Source organism: Phascolarctos cinereus, unplaced genomic scaffold, assembly GCF_003287225.1.
Source record: "Phascolarctos cinereus isolate Bilbo 61053 unplaced genomic scaffold, phaCin_HiC Scaffold_726;HRSCAF=1367, whole genome shotgun sequence".
Taxonomy (NCBI): Eukaryota; Metazoa; Chordata; class Mammalia; order Diprotodontia; family Phascolarctidae; genus Phascolarctos; species Phascolarctos cinereus.
Genome location: NW_027556098.1, coordinates 346,717,748 through 346,734,226, shown reverse-complemented (window position 1 = coordinate 346,734,226; position 16,479 = coordinate 346,717,748). Strand labels below are relative to the sequence as shown.

The 16,479-nt window shown below is 38.4% G+C and overlaps 1 protein-coding gene across 2 annotated transcripts; it reads left to right on the top strand.

Moving 5' to 3' along the window:
• The first annotated feature begins 6,974 nt into the window (after positions 1 to 6,974).
• Positions 6,975 to 14,265, top strand: RFXAP (regulatory factor X associated protein). 2 transcript variants are annotated; one of them, XM_078156981.1, is made up of 3 exons: positions 6,975 to 7,961; positions 10,199 to 10,306; positions 12,910 to 14,265. In XM_078156981.1, the coding sequence occupies exons 1-3, from the start codon at positions 7,313 to 7,315 to the stop codon at positions 13,071 to 13,073; spliced, it is 921 nt and encodes a 306-aa protein (XP_078013107.1). In that variant the 5' UTR covers positions 6,975 to 7,312; the 3' UTR covers positions 13,074 to 14,265. The 2 variants fall into 2 exon arrangements, with proteins under 2 accessions (XP_078013107.1, XP_020823445.2); XM_020967786.2 differs by having other exon boundaries at positions 6,976 to 7,837.
• Positions 14,266 to 16,479: the final 2,214 nt, after the last annotated feature.

Sequence of the window (16,479 nt, the reverse complement as noted above, 5' to 3'; positions counted from 1 at the left end):
AAATTCTACTCCAGTCCTTTATTTTAACTCTATGTGTATCTATCATTTTTTGTTGGGTTTCTTGTACGCAACATATTGTAAAATTCAGATTTTTAATCCATTCTACTATCAGTTCTCATTTTATGTGTAAATTTATCTTATTCACATTCAAAATTACAATTACTAGTTGTGTATTTCCCTCCATCCTAATTTTCCTCACTATCCTTCTCACCCTGTTTATCCTATACCTATTATTATTATTATTTCCAAACAAAACCTTGCCCTCCTATTCCTTAATTACCCACCCCTCTAAGAGTCCCTCCTTTATGCTCACCCCCTAGCCTCCATCTTAATCTTCCTACACTTCCAAGAGTCCTTCCCTTATCCTCTCCCCAACCTCCTAGTTCTTAATTTACAAATTCTTCTAAAACTCTCTCCTTTATCCTATCCCTTCACCCTCTTATTTCTTTACAAATTTATAACTTTTATACCCTTCTAGATGTATATGCTATTCCCTTTTAACTCACTTCTTATGAGAGTAAGGTTCCAGAAATACCAGCCCTTCACCCCCACTTGCTTCTTCTGTATTAATGCTTCCTTTCACATCTCATTTAGATAAAATACTTCTTCCTTTCTACCCCTCAATACCCAGTTTTATTTTTTAGGATCACCCCACCAAGCTCAGCCCAAGCCTTTTTTAAAACTACCCAAATAATGATAACAATCATTAGAGTTCTAATAACATTTTCACATATAAGAAATATAGTTTGATGTTATTGAGTCCCTTGTAACTGTTCTTTAATGTTTACCTTTTATTTACCCTGGATTTCATATCAAATTTTCCTTTAGGTTCTCTCACATATACCAGTTTGTTAAATGTCTTTTTTGCTGTTATTGCTCAGGATTACACTTAACTTTGTTGAGTAAGTTATTTTTGGTGGCAACTCCAGTTCTTTTACTACTTGAAATATAGTGTTCCAAGACCTGTGGTCTTTTAATATAGAAGCTGCTAGGTCTTATGTCATCCTGATTGTAGCTCCACGGTATTTAAATTGGTTTTTTTCTTGTTGCTCATAATATATTCTCCTTAACTTGGGAGCTTTGAAACTTGGCTATGATATTCCTGTAAATTTTCCTCTTACAGTCTCTTTCAGGTGATGATCAATGGATTTTTTCTATTTTTTTTTTAACCTTCTTGTTCCAAAACTTCAGGGCAATTTTCCTTAATAATTTCTTGTAATATTGTATCAAGATTCTTTTTTTTATCTTAACTTTCAGGTAATCCAAAAATTCTTATATTATCTCTCCTGGATCTAGTCTCCAGATCAATTGTTTTTCTATGGAGATGTTTCAGATTCTCTTCTATTTTTTTCATTCTTTCGATTTCATTTCTTCATGTCTTATAACACCATTGGCTTTCCCTCATCCAATTCTAATTTTCAAGGAGTTACTTTCTTCCTTAAGTTTTTGGATCTCTTTTTTCAGTTGGTTGACTTTCTTTTCATAATTTTCTAGATATTCTTGGATTGTTCTTATTTTCCCCTACTTTTTCCTCAATCTCTCTTATTTGATTTTTTGAAGTCCTTTTTAAGTTCTTACAAGAACTCTTTTGGGGCTTGTGATCATTTGATGTTTCTCTTTGAAAAAGGAGTATGTTTTTTAACTTCACTGTCTTCTGAATATGAACCCAAATCTTCTCTATCCCCATAGCGGCTGTCTATAGTTGGGTTCTTTCTCCTTTACTTATTAATTTTTTATTTTTTATTTTATTTTAGCAGCCTATTATTATAATCAGGTTCTAGTGCCGAGGCATAGGGAATGGTACACCAGGTACTCTTATTTTCTAAGTTCTGTCCCAGGACCCCACCTCTGGCTCTCCACTCTTAGGCCATGGCTAGGACCTCCAGTCACACTTTTCCACAAAGCTCTTGTTCCCTATGGTCCCTCTGGCAGCTGCAAACTTTAGATCTCCCCTCTGCCCTGGAACCAAAACCAGGGACTCTGCTCTTCTGCAAGTGCCCACAGCCAGCAGGGTTCCTGCTCCTCTGCTATGGCACTCACTGGTCATGTGATCATTCCTTCTTGCCCACAGCCACAATCTGGACTGTGTCTGGTCAACACAGCTGGGTCTGGCAGCTTGAGACAGCAGAAAGTCCTTCAATCTTTCCCGGTTCAGCTGCCCAATTCCCATACTGTCCATGAGGTGAAAGTTCCTGAGGCCAACATTGTAGCTTGATGCAGCTGCTCCCAAAGCTTGTTGTTTGTTGATTCAGTAGGGTTTGTGTGGAAGTGTTTTTTCACATGCAGCTGCTCCCAAAGCTGGTTGTTTGTTGATTCAGTAGGGTTTGTGTGGAAGTGTTTTTTCACTTCATTCAGGCCAAACCTCCACTCCTGGAGGTAGGGTCTTTCCTGATGTCCTCTCAAATTGTCTCAGAAGGAAAACTGCTTTAAATCAACTTTTATTTATTTCTGCCACCCTACGTTCACTTTGAGGTGATGTTCTAACTTGTTTGTGGAGGAAATTTGGAGAGCCTGGAATTTTCTGAACTACTCCACCATCTTCTCTATCACAATTTCTTGTATGAAAATCATATTTGGTGAGATGTAATAACCAATTTACATATTCCCATGCATTTTTCCATTGACTTTTCATTATTTATAATTTAGATTCTTTAGAGACCATGGTAACCCATAATTCTTGTTTGGATAGATCTAGGAGAATATTAGTGTCAAAAAGATGGGCTTTGATGTTTTCGTCATGAACCACCAATTCAAAGTCAAAACTCCACCTAACATTGGGAAGGGAGGCTCCCTTATTTTCTCTTAATACTGCCACAAGTAGAGCACTGGGCTTTAGCTCCAGTTATTCCTCACTCTTGCCATGTGACTGACCGTTTTGTTTTTCACTCAGATTTTCATTTGATGGCATCTTTGACTGCAGTTTTTATTCAAAGTTCCTAGATAATTTTATGGTACAGTCTGGTCATACTACCATGTACCTCTCCATTACCCTAACTTTGACAGTCATCTAATTCTTCAGAAACTGTACTATTCCATGACTAGCAACCATATGACAACAGTGGTTGAATATTGATCAAAAAGATAGACTTTGTTTCAACAAGAAGTTTAAGGTTGGGAGGGGCAGCATAGAGCTCCAGCATTGGAATCAGAAGGACCTGAATTCAAATCCGACCTCAGACAATTGACACCTAACTAGCTGTGTATGAATGTTTTCCAGGATACTTGGCAGAGAGTAGAAGCTTAATGTAACCAGCTCAAAATCATCCACAAACAGGAGCTTCTAGAGGACTTCACCAACCATAAGGAATTCCTCTTTAGTTTGGACTGTATACATAGATTCTGTTTGAAAAGGTTTTATTGAGCACTAAGACACTATAAAGTATCTTCAGCAAAATCTATAGCAATGCAAAAAAGGACTGGTTTAACTATCCACCTTTCAAAAACAGACTTAAAGATAAACATATTCTTCAAATAAAGTAGTATGGCATAGTAGATAAAGCATTACATTGTAGTGAGAAGACACGTGCTTGAATTCTGCCTAAAATTCTTAAGTATTTGTATGATTTTAGAAAATTTACAGTAACTCTGAGTCTGTGTCCTCAGACAATTGTAAAATACAGACAATATATTTTAATATCTCCCTCACAGGCTTATCATGAGGAAAATTATTTACAAACCTTAAAGCTCCACATAAATGATTATATTTTATTTACATTTAAAGATATATAATACGACATTCAATGGGACAATTCATTGAGTTAGTCTATATATACATATACATATATACATATACAAATATACATGTGTACATATATACATAGATGCGTAAACAGATAGACAAACAGATAGACAGATATATATATATAATCTTGACCAGGCACTAGAGATGGTCAATAAGTTAGGCCCAGAATTCAGCAGAAAAACATCTTTACATATACAGTAGTGGATACTTAATAAATATTTAGTTAACTGAACTAAGGGAATGGAACAGAGAAACTGCAGACAAACCAAAAAACTTTCCAGTCACATTATGATTTCATTCTTTTGTTTAATGCATCCATATTTATCAGTATAGCACACAAACTCATATTCAAAATTGGAGCAGAGAAATTTTAGGGTGTTCATGATAGCAGTCTTTAAGTATTTGAAGGACCGTCAAGTCAAAGAGGGATTCGATTTGTACTGCTTGGCCCCAAAGGAGAATTAGGAAAAATTCATAGAAAATGTAGAGGGGCAGATTTAGGCTTCAGGTAAAGAAAACACTCCTAACCATTAGAATTGTCCAAAAGTGATATAGGTTTCCTTCAGAGATAGTGAGTTTCCCTTCACTGGAAACTAGCAAATGCAGGACACTTTTTGGTGATAGTAGAAACATAAATTTTGAGCTAGCACTTAACACAGTACCTGAAACATAGTAAAGCTTAATAAATGCTTTATCTATTTAATCCAATGCTCACATTTTACTAATGAGGTAACTAAGGCCCAAAGAAATTGATTTGCTAAAGGTTATACATGTAATAAGCAACAAAGGTAGTATTTGAACCCAGATCTTCTGATTCCAGGGATAATGCTCATTCCAATGTGACACTTCTGCTCAAAAGAATCCTACACAGGTATGGGTTACTCTAGATTGCCTCTGAGGTCCCTTCCAAGTCTTAGAATCTGCTAAATGTTTTAGAAATTCATTCCTAAATGAAATACAAATTATTTTTTGATTATCTGCTACATAGTATTACCCAAATCTTGGTTTCCTCTCTCAATAGCAATAATTGATGGTACATATCCTAGAAATATTTGTTGAAGGAACTAGTTCCAAAGACAAAATCAGGGATATTTTTATAATGCATAAGAAACTGAGGGATCAGAGTACAATGGGGTGGAGTGGGTGAACTGAGTGCTCTCAGATCAGTGTTGGTGACTTGGCATTCAAAATACCATAGCATTATAATCCCCCATTATTCTCCCACAGAGATAAATGGAAGAAGTGAACATCCTGAGGTAGGACCAATAAATAAATACAGGCAGCAATCGCCATACTTTGTTGGTGTTGATGCTTTTTCATTCTCCGGCATCCTTTCTCTAGAGTTGGTGATCTTTGTTCAATCCAGGCCTTGTTGTGTAGGTGTTCTATCTTCTGTTGAAATTAGGACAGTCCACTAGCTAAATTTTTGTTGTTGCTGTGGGAAACAGGACCTACAATTTCACTGGTGTAGAAAACTCTAAGCAAGGAACTTCCTTTCACTAATATTGGCCTAACAGAGTTACTTGGGATCCTGAGAAGTTAAATGACTTATGTGGCCAGTTTGTCAGAGATAGGACTTGAACCTAGCTCCCAAGCCAGCTCTCTATCTACTATGACAAGAATTTATAATATGAAAGGTCTAGAAGTTGCCAGAGGGGAGACAGAGAGATGTGGTAAGTTGTGAGAAGATTAATACATTTTGCCCAACTGTGATCAATAAATTGTATTAAAATTTTGTTTTTGCCTTTTTCTAAGTAGAGGGTCTAAATCATTTTTATGTCATAGTGATGTAGATACAAACAGTGCCCTAAGGGTTAAAAAGAATATTAAGGGTTGCTTTTCCAGTACTTTGTGAAGCCTCCCACCAAGGGGTTGAAGCTTATTCTGTAGCTTATTCAGTAACTTGAGGGTGTCCTAAAGTCTTTTCCCCTTTATCCTGAAATACCACCAACCTTCTCCTTGTCTTTTAAGACCAAAAGAATTGGTTTTTTCTTCCTTATTCTGTATCTCCCTGTCCTTCATATCTTGTCAACCATCTTCCTCATCCTATATCATAAAATTCTTCCTTAATCTTCAAGTACCATAAAACCCTAAAACTACATCATCATTCTAAAACCTCTATATAAGCATAACTCTCCCAAATATCGGGGGCCTTTCATTAGCTTCTCGATAATGGAGCCCAGGATGCTTTTCCATGTAAAATCAAAAGCTCCCATTGGTTAAGAGAAAGTCATCCAAGTGAATTCCTTCACACCGAAAAGGCTATCCCAAATCTGACCTCAACAATAGACCCCTTTGGCAGTCTGGTGAAGCTTATGGACCCTCTCTCACAATAATTTTTAAATTTTTTATTTAAGGACAGGCTACATTTCAGTTAAAAGTTAGTAAAAATAAAGATGTATTTTTTTTGCCAAATTCAGGTATCCCCCTGAAATCTACCCTTAGTCCAAACTAAAGAGGGATTTTATGGTTGATGACATCCTCTAGATGCTCCTGTTTGTGAATGATATTGAGCTGGTTACATTAAGCTTCTTACACCCTGCCTAGTATCCTGGAAAAGATGCATTACCACTCAAAAGAGTTTGGCCTAAACATCCACAAATTAAATTTAAGGTAGTTTTAGGAAAAATTGGAGAAATTTTGAGAACCATGTTTTATAGTTTAGTAGATGGACAGTAGTACAGGAAAAAACGGAAGCAAAATGGTCCAAAACCACTAACGCTAACCACAGCTAAGAAAAGAAGAGGCTTAAATTGCAGAAGTGCAAATAGGCATTGGAGTAGTTTGTTTAATCTACTTGAATTGTGTATGGAAATAGAATAAGGACAAGGACTGATATAGGATACTCCAGGGTAAGGAAAATTCCCTCTACTTATGCCAAAAAAAAAAAAGAATCAGAACAATCTTTCCCACTTTAAACATGGGCGGGGGGGAGGGAGAGAAGAGTGGGAATGCATTCTTTTCAAAATCAGAGAAATGAGAATAAGCAGGATTATTAAACTACCAATAAAAAGAGGACTGAATAGAATGTTTTTCTTTCGAGAAATAAAAAGGAGGAAAGGTTGGATAGGTGAGAGATATGGAGTATACAGCCAGGAGTGAAGAAAATAAAACCGAGGGTCAAGAAGTGAATGAGGAAAATTGCCTCAAAGCTACATCCCCCGGATAAGATTACAAGAGCACATCCGGGTAACCCCGCCCCCTACGGGTCAACGAGCCGAAGGCCACATTCCCGCACATGCGCAGTCTCTCAAGCCTGCCTTCAGCCCGCAGACCCTCAGAAGGGCAGCTGCTTTCTCCCGCCAGGCTTTCAAACGTCCGCCTTTCTAATACTGGCATCCTGCCTCCTGGGGCCGCGCAGGCGCAGGGAGAAAGGCTGCTTTGAGCCGCACTTTGGCCCCTCTCGGGCACTGCTAGGGTTGACGTTGAATCGGGCCAGGCAGTTGCAGGGAGAGAGCTGGTCGTCTCGCCCCGACCAGCGCCCGGGGCACGGAAGCGCAAGAGGGCATCGAGCGGGCGGGGGCGGCCGACGCCGACGCCCCCCCGGAGCCGCAGCTCACCCTACTAGTCATGCAGCCCTGCGGCGGGCAGGAGGAGGCGGCGGGCGCCATCCTGCGGCCGACCCCGGCTTCGGCGGCCTCGGCGACCCCGACCCCTATCCCTACTCCTACCCCTACTCCGAGGAGCGGCAGCGCCGCCGGGAACCTCACGCCCCTGGGTGAAGTGGCAGGAGATGGCGAGGACGAGGCCGCCGAGGACGAGGCGGACCTGCTGGACACGTCCGACCCGCCGGGGGGCGGCGAGAGCACGGCCAGCCCGGAGGAGCTGGAGGACGAGGAGACCCACTCGGGCGGCGAAGGCGGCCGGGCATCAGCGGGCCGGGGCGGCGGGGGCAGCGTGAGCAAGACGTGCACCTACGAGGGCTGCCGCGAGACCACGAGCCAGGTGGCAAAGCAGCGCAAGCCGTGGATGTGCAAGAAACACCGCAACAAGATGTACAAGGACAAGTACAAGAAGAAGAAGAGCGATCAGGCCCTCAGCTTGGCCGGCACGGCGGCCGCGGCCGGCGGCAGCGCGGGCAGCGTCAAGCTCGAGGTACCGCTACCCAGCCCTAGCCCGGGGCGGCGGGGCGCAGGTGCGGGGCGCTGGGGCGCGGAGACGCGGAGACGCACCGCCCCGAGCCGTCTGCGGGCCGTGGCGACCATCGATGTCTGCAAAAGTAATACCAATGTTTGCCAACTCAGAGCTTCTCTTAGCGCAGTGCCCGGCGTATAGTAAGCCCCTAATAAATGCTTACTGACTGACCAGCGGTGTAATGGGTAGAGCGCTGGGCCTGGAGTCAGGAAGACCTGAGTTCAAATTTGGTCTCAGACACTAGTTGTTGTGACCCTTGGGCAAGTCGATTGACCTCTGCCTGCCTCAATTTCCCCAATTGTAAAAGGGGGATAATAATAATACTTCCCTCTAAGAGTTATTGGGAGGATCAAATGAGCTAGTAATTGTAAAGCGCTCAGCACAGTCCCTGGCACGTCGTAAGCGGTTAGCTATCATCATTATCCAGATGTCCCAAAAGTCTTACTGCAGATTAAAGTTATAAAAGATTAAACTGCAACTTGAAACTATTAAAGCTGAGAGATTGCAGTAAGACTTTTGGGACATAACAACAATAGCTAGAACTTAGGTAATGAAGTGCATTAAGGTATACATACACGATCTCATTTTGATACAGTGAATAGATTGCTGGGCCCGAGTTTAAATCTTCCCACTTAATAGCTGTGGGAACTGCTTGATTGAATCTCTACAAGTCACTTAATCTTATGAGTGACTGATTCAGCAAGTTGCTGCCAGCCTCAGTCTTGTCTTCTGTAAAATGGCAATAATAAAACCTCCCTCCCTATTGTGCTGATCAAATGAGATAGTAATTGTAAAGTGCTTAGCATAGCCCCTAGTGCATAGTAAGCACTATATAAATATTAGCTATTCGTATTAAAGCTCTTTGCAAATCTTAAAGCACCATATAAATGTTAAGTATTATAGGCATCAGGGTATGTAACAAGGAAAAACAAACGTTCACCTGGAGAAAGGCGTATAAACTAGAATATATTGGGCAGATTATGATGAGTCTAATTAATTGTTGAAGGAGTGAGCTGGCAGCCTGTAGAAAATCAAGTGCAATTGATTGGAAGCCTAATTGTCTTCCTTTTTCTCAATAATTTGTGTTATTCCTCCCAGAGAAAAAGCGTTTCAGGTACAAATATCTCAAGATATTTGGATTTTTTGAATTGGGTTGCTGTGACAGCTACCAGTTTACCAGAAAGGCTTTTTTCTTGAAGGCAGCAGGTTTATCTATTCTGTGGAAAGAATAATTTACTGTGAGCTCCTTGAGAGCAGGTACTGTCTTTTACTTTTTTTGGTATCCCCCGTGCTTAACCTAGTGAGTGGCACATAGTAGGTGTTTAATAAATGCTTGTTGACTTAGGACATCTATAGAGTACTTCCCAGGCAAGGGAAGGATTCTGAGGTAAGAAATGCAGGAACTATGATCTTTACAGGTGAGGAAATTGAGACCCAGAGATGAGCCTGTAGCAATTAAGTGTAGTGGACTGAGAGTTCTTAGAAGCTGGAAGGTAAATGATGACCAGTCCAGAATGTCTGAAATTTCTACAAGTTAAACTAGTTCATTTTTAAGCTCTCTCAGATTGATTTAGGAGATTTTTAGTCAAGTGGAATGAAGAGTTCTGAACTTGTAATCATGAGACCTCACCTTAATGCCTGCCTCAGACAACTTAGTACCTATGTAACCATGAATAAGTCATTGAAAATCTTCAAAACCTCATTTCCCTATGGGGATAATATGGAAATATTTTATTTACATTTATTTTTACATATGCTGGCTTCGTATAGTCTACAAGGATTTTGAAGACATGGTTCTTGTTGAGGAGAAAAGATTTATGTCTATAAAAATATATAACCATACAGGGTAGCATGTGATAGATTTCAAGTTAATGGCAGAGGTGTTTAGTTCCAAAGAAAGATAGGAGGCATCATGGAAAAGGGGACATTTGGACTTAGGATTTGAAGGATGGATAGGATGCAGTTTGGTAGCAAGGAGGTGGACATATAGACAAAGTCAGGAGAAGGACATAAGCAAAGATAAAGTGATAGTGAAAAGTTTGTGTAGGATATAATGTCTAGATCGAGTCCTACCCTCTAATTTTGATCATGAGGACACAGGTCCAATCTTCCCTTCTACAGCAGGAGGAGAGAAGTGTCTTCATGTTCAAAATTAGAGGCTAAGACTAGGTCTAGATGTTATACTCCGATAAGATTGGTGTCACGTTGTTTAGGGGTAACATGTAATATAATGTTTAGATTTGACTGCAGGTGCCAGGAAATAGGCCACACTACAAATGAAAAAGGTTAATTTCAAAAAATTTATTGTGTCGTTAACTCTAGGAAAGCACAGATGGCTCAACATCCGTTGGAAAACAAAGAAGTGGTTCTATTGGAGATCGTCCTTCAAGACCTACTCTCTTAGAGCAAGTGTTAAATCAAAAACGGCTGGTAAATATGATAATTTCTTTTGTAAAACTGAAACAAGCCTAAAACATGATCTTTTTCTTTTTTGTTTTAACCTTTGACAGGAACTGAAGCTTCATAAACTGATGGACACTTAAAATTTGTTTTATTTATACACATGGAACCTTGATATAAGACTATCCTTAGGGACCATGTCATAGAATCATCATGTAGTGAAGTCCTATTTATTCATTAAATCTTTTGATTATTTGAATAAAATGGAATTCAGTGTAAACCTATCATCATGAATTCCACTTTGGCGTTAGTTTCAATGATGTTGGTCTAATATTGAGTGCTTCCATTATAAATTTTTACCTAGTTTTAGGTGATAGCCAATAGCTCCTCTTCCAAACTTCATTTTTCTTTCTGCCTTTTTTTGATCCAGGCACTACCCTTTTCCCAGTCTCCCAGATTGTAACCTCAGTATTAACCTCAACTCCTTGTTCTGCCTGTCCCCATACGTCCATTCAGTTGCCACATCTTGATATTTCTACCTCTGTAACATTCTTTTGGCACATTAGTTGAGGCCCTTATCACCTCTCACCTATATAATTGCAGTGGCCTGCAATTGGTCTCCCTGCCTCAGGTTTCCCACTTTAGTTATCTTCTAATACTGCCGACAAAATGATTTTCTTTAAGTTCATATCTGACCATATTGCTTTCCTAATTCCTCAGTTTCATCATTGCCTGTAGGAACAAGTCTTATGTTTCACTTTTAAAGTCCTTCACAATTCGGCCCCAATCTCTTTCCAGCTATTGTATGTTACTTTCCCTCCTGCACTCCCCAATCCAGCCAAAGTGGTTGTAACATTCTCCCTTGTTTGTGCCTTTGCACTTGCTGTCCCTTAACCATAAAATTCACTTTCTCTTCACTAGCACCTCATAGAATCCCTCCCTTACTTCAAGACACAATTCAGATTCTACCTCCTACATGAAGCTTAGCCCGATCCTCCCAAGTGCTAGTGTCATCCTTTCCAAACTATCTTGATGATGTAACTACTTTGTATTTATTCTCTTCAAATTTTTCTGTGTATATTACTGTCTCCCTTGTTAGAATGTAAAGTCTTTGAGAGAAGAGATTATTTCCTTGAATTTTGATCTCTGTTGCCTGACACACACAAGTAGGAACTTAATCAGTGCTTGTTGATTGATATCAGACTAGTTCTGATCTTTGACTAGGTCTGGAATAGCGTAAATGATAGTGGGTTTTTCAGAAATGTTCATTTTTACATAGAGAAACTACTGTATTGAAATCTTGTTCTGAATTGGTTATTTACACATTAAAAATTAAATTTTGTGTACAAATTCTCTTTCTTAAATTAGTCTTCCCAAATAAAAATTATTAATGTCCTGTTTGCTCTGAACAATTGGCATTCTATTTTTGATCCTTAAAGTGGGAAATCAGTAGTGTAGAGAGTTGTACATTAGAATTTATTTGGAGTAAGTTTCTAATTTTTTTCCAATCTAATAAAGATTATCTAATAATAATCTGAATCTCTATATTACCAGAATGTGCTATCATAAATGTAATATCTCTGTATACCCAATGGAACAAGTATAGTTTGCCATAGTGAATGTGTAATTCACTATAAGAAACCCTGGGGTAAAATTTAGGAAAGAAATGTTTAGAAAAACAATAACAATTATTCCTTTTTATTAATAAAAATGTAATGTTTACATTAAATGTTAAGCGAATAATCATTTTATGATATGTTTGAAAATAAGGTTTAGCAGTAGGAATTGAATCCCAGGACTAAGTTCAAAAGTACCTCTAAGACTTAAATCTAGCACCAGAGTATTTTTATTTTTAGTTCCTGAATTTTATTTATCAGGGTTGTAATGGAACTGTCTAGAGTGAAGGCATTATCTAGTATTAGAATTGGATGAGACATTGCAGAGAATCTACTCTAGTCACAACCATGTCTTACAGGTGATGAAACTGAGATTGAGGCTGTTCTGTCTGTTTCACTAGGACTTATCCAAAGTTATAGAAGCCAGTAGATAGAAATCAGGGCCTGGGTCTTCATCTGAGAGTGGTATTCCTTCCAGTGCACCATACTGTTTAACCAGCTGTTGAAACTGTAGAAATTATTTGCTTCTGTTCCTTCAGTTTTTAGTAGTTCTCATTTTCTTTTTTTTCCCCTGCCACCCTGGACCAGCTCTACCCTTAGTGCTTTATTCTACAAGTTTAAGACCTTTCCACATCTACATAGAATACTCGTCTCTTAGGACATGAACAAAATATTAAACCTTTCTCAGGTCAGAAACCCTTGTGGAAAGCTTCTTCCTTTTCATACACTCAAAGTTATATGCGTAACAACTTATGTCTTTATTATTCTATGGTTTGGTATCATAATGCATGCTCATGGTTTCTGTTTTAATGTAAGTGGTGACCTTGTTAACATATGTACTAAAATTTGAGTTTAGCATCAGTTATTAAATAGAATAAAAAGTTTCATTTATTTGTAGGTCTGTTTTATGTTGTGGTTCCTAACATGAAACAATTAACCTGGATAATGCTAGATTATTAATATTTAAAATGAATGCATAAATAATCAGTGCACTGTACAATTTTTTATTCTTTTAAGGCATTATTAAGAAGTCCAGAAGTTGTACAGTTTCTGCAGAGACAGCAACAGCTACTAAATCAACAAGTTTTGGAGCAAAGACAACAACAACAGTTTCCTGGAGCATCAGTGTGAAGGGACTAATTGAGGTTATCCACGGTTTAGTATCTCACTGTACTGGCTGAAGATGTTTTTATGTTGAAGAGAAATAGGTTACAGCAGTCAGGTAGAACACTTGCAATATGATTATCATAAAATCTTTTCCTAGAAATACATATATTTGGTTTTTTGTGATGGGTTTTAGACTTTGTGGGAATCTGGATTTTGAAGAAATCTAGTTTTATATTATATTTCCAAAACTCCACTTAACTTCGTTGCTTTAAAAACATTTTTCAACTTTAATTTTAAAAATACCCCAAGTCTCCCAACAAGTTATCAGGCAAAAGATCATAAATATGGTCATTCTTAAGTTTACTATTAATGAAGGAAATGAGATGGTTACTTTTTATGGAAGTTGTGAAAGTAATAGATATTTATCTTGAATTGTCTAGCCAATAAGTGTGGCAAGATACAGCCTGGACATTCAGGAGGCCTGAGCTCAGGAATAATCTTTATGCTTTTCTACACACTTAAACCTGGAGTTAACAAGGAAGCAAATAGAACATGTGTGTATACATATGTAGGAAGAGGGGTGGTAATAATCAGCTGCTCTATGAGACTGAAGTGTGCCCCCATCTTCGTAAATGTCCTACTGAAACCAAAAGAGGACGTCATGAAAGAAATTGGAATGAAGAAAATACAGAAGAAACTGCTTGATTACATTACCTAGCACCACATTGTTTGCATGTCAGATGTGATCCCGGTGGAAGCAGGTATTCTGAAATGCAGAATCTATGGCTGGTGGAGAGTGTATCTGGTTCGCCAATTCCCTGATAAAATTGGCATTGATTTTATTACTTATTACTCTTTTTTTTAATGGAAAATTTTGAGAATAAGACAAAAAACTCCTTTATGTTGTGAATTATTTTAAAAATTGAGCCATTTCAACATTGTTGTATTGAATAGGTACCCAAAGAATGAAGTGAGATACTTTTATCCTGTCTTCCTAAGATAACAAAACTCAAAATCATATCTAATCATGGCACCCAGAAGAATGTCAGAGTAAATATTACCCCTGCACTGTGCACATTCTGATGCCAAATGTGTACCAAGCTGGGTTGTATAGAAACATATTTGGTTTTTGTAAGATGGTTTTTAAGTCACAGCCTCTATAGACAAAACTTTCTGATAATCATTCAAGGAGCATTCTTCTTCATTTTATATGTGTAGGTTTTATAACTGTATATTGGTACAAAAAAAATAAAAATTTGAATACTTTTGAGTTGTAATTCATATATTTAGCTGCTTTAACCTGTAGAGGAGGTTATGTTAAATCAATCATTTATTGTCATGCTGGCATATGACCCTAGTTTATGCCTTTGATCTGTTTGGTCAGGAAACCCAAGTCTGTGTTTAAGCTTAAGAATTGAAGATAACTTCTTATTCTTCAACTAGAAAGGGGGAATGGAAAAGAAAAAGAAAGGGGGAATGGGCTGTACATTTTGAGACCTGAATTTTAAAAAAAGGGCTTAAAAGATTTAAATATTAATCTATAATTTGTGCTGCTACTAAGAATCAGATAAGAGTTATATACTGGAATCCATGTGCTTGGATAGAAGAGAGGAATAAAGGGAAGATTGAGGGAGGAAAAAAATAGGTTTAAGAAAAGTAAGGCATAGAAAGAGAAGAAAAGATTATGATCAGATAAAAGTATTTTAAAATTCTTGGAATCCACTTTGAAAGTGGAACACTTTTGGTGATAGCAGGATCAAGGGAAATATCCCATTGTAAGCTGAGCTGAAGTTAAGGAGTAGGTCATGACAGTTGAGTAGATTGAAGAACTGGGGTTAGAGTATCTGAGGGAACAGTAACATGTATTCTGAAATTCTCTATTAGGAGGGAAGGAGTTGAGGTGGAAAAGAAGACCATGAACCAAGCACTGAATCATTGAGAATGATCTCTTCACTCAACTGAAACTATTCTCTCCAAAGTTATCAATAATCTCATGGGTTTTTTTCAGTTCTTGATCTCTATTCACCCTTCACCACTCTTACCCTCTTCTGCATACTTTTTCTTCCCTAGGCTTTAATGACTCTGCTTTATCTTGGTTCTTCTACCTACCTGACTTCCCAATTTCACTATCCTTTGCTGGGTATTCACTCACTAATCTTGGGTGTCCCTCTAGGGGCTGTGCTTGGTTCTCTTCTCTATATTGTCCCACTTGGTGATTTCATCAGCTTCTATGGGTTCAATAACGTCTGTGATAATGGATCTCATCTATTTTTCCCTCCCTGACCTGTTTTCTGACCTCCAGTCTCACATCACCAAATGCCTATTGGACATTTTGAACTGCATGTCTCATAGACATCTTAAACTCAACAGGTCTAAAAGACATCTTTCTTCCAAAACCCTTTCCTCTTTCTAATTTCCTACTACTATCAAGGTTAGTCACTCAGGATCACAACCTTTACATCATCTTCAACTCCTTCATCCTCCCACTCCACCTATTCAGTCTTCTGTCAGTCTTATCCTTTCCTACTCTGCAATATCTCATAGATGCTTCCTCTATTCACATAGCCGTCACCTTTGTGTAGACTCTCATCACTTCACACGTAGATTGTTGGAATAGTTTGCTGTTTGGTCTCCCTGCCTCAAGGCTCTCCCCATTCCATCCATCCTCCACTCAGCTATGAAGTGATTTTCCTTAAGCGCAGGTCTGACCATGCCACCTCTTCCGTAGTCAGTAATTTCCATAAGGAAAGAAAGAAGGAAGGATAAATATTCTTACACCTGATTCCCACATACTCTGTGACACTGCCCTTACGACACTCTTATCTTTACATTTTCAGTGGTTGTTCCATTGTGCCTGGGATTCTCTGGGTTCCTTCATTACTTGGCTCATATCCTACCTTCCGCAGGAGGTCTTTATCAAGGGTTCCCCTGCTCCCTACAATTGCTAGTGCCTGTCTTCTAAGATTACCTCCCATTTACCTTGTATATATTGTGTTGTCTTTATGTAAATACTTTGTTTACATCTTATCTCCTCCATCAGAATGTGAACTCATTGAGGGAAGGAACCCAAGATTTAGCACAGCACCTGACTCATACCCTATGCTTAATAGATACTTATTTTGTTATATTGCCAGATTGCTCTACAAAAATGATTCTTCAAGTTTATAATTTCATCAACAATCAGTAAGTGTGCCAGCAGTGAGGATTTTTGCTTTTGATTTTTTTTTTTTTACCAATTTTAGGGGTATGAGATTATACCTCAAAATTGTTTTATTTTTCATTTCTTTGGTTATTATTGATGTTGAGAATTTTTTTACAAGTAGTTATTAACAATTTGTGGGTTTTTTTGAAAAAAATTATTCATATTTTTTATGCTTTATTCATTATGGACTGTGAATTACTATTATGCCTTTTTAACAGGTTTCTTGCCAGGCATGGTGGCATATGCTTGCAATCCCAGTTACTGGGAAGACTGAAGTT

Bases quoted from the DNA above. Each gene is read 5' to 3' on its own strand.
- RFXAP (XM_078156981.1), top strand. From the start codon at position 7,313: ATGCAGCCCTGCGGCGGGCAGGAGGAGGCGGCGGGCGCCATCCTGCGG. The intron at 7,962-10,198 runs GTAATACCAATG...CGTTAACTCTAG, and splicing joins GACCATCGATGTCTGCAAAA to GAAAGCACAGATGGCTCAAC. The intron at 10,307-12,909 runs GTAAATATGATA...TATTCTTTTAAG, and splicing joins TGTTAAATCAAAAACGGCTG to GCATTATTAAGAAGTCCAGA.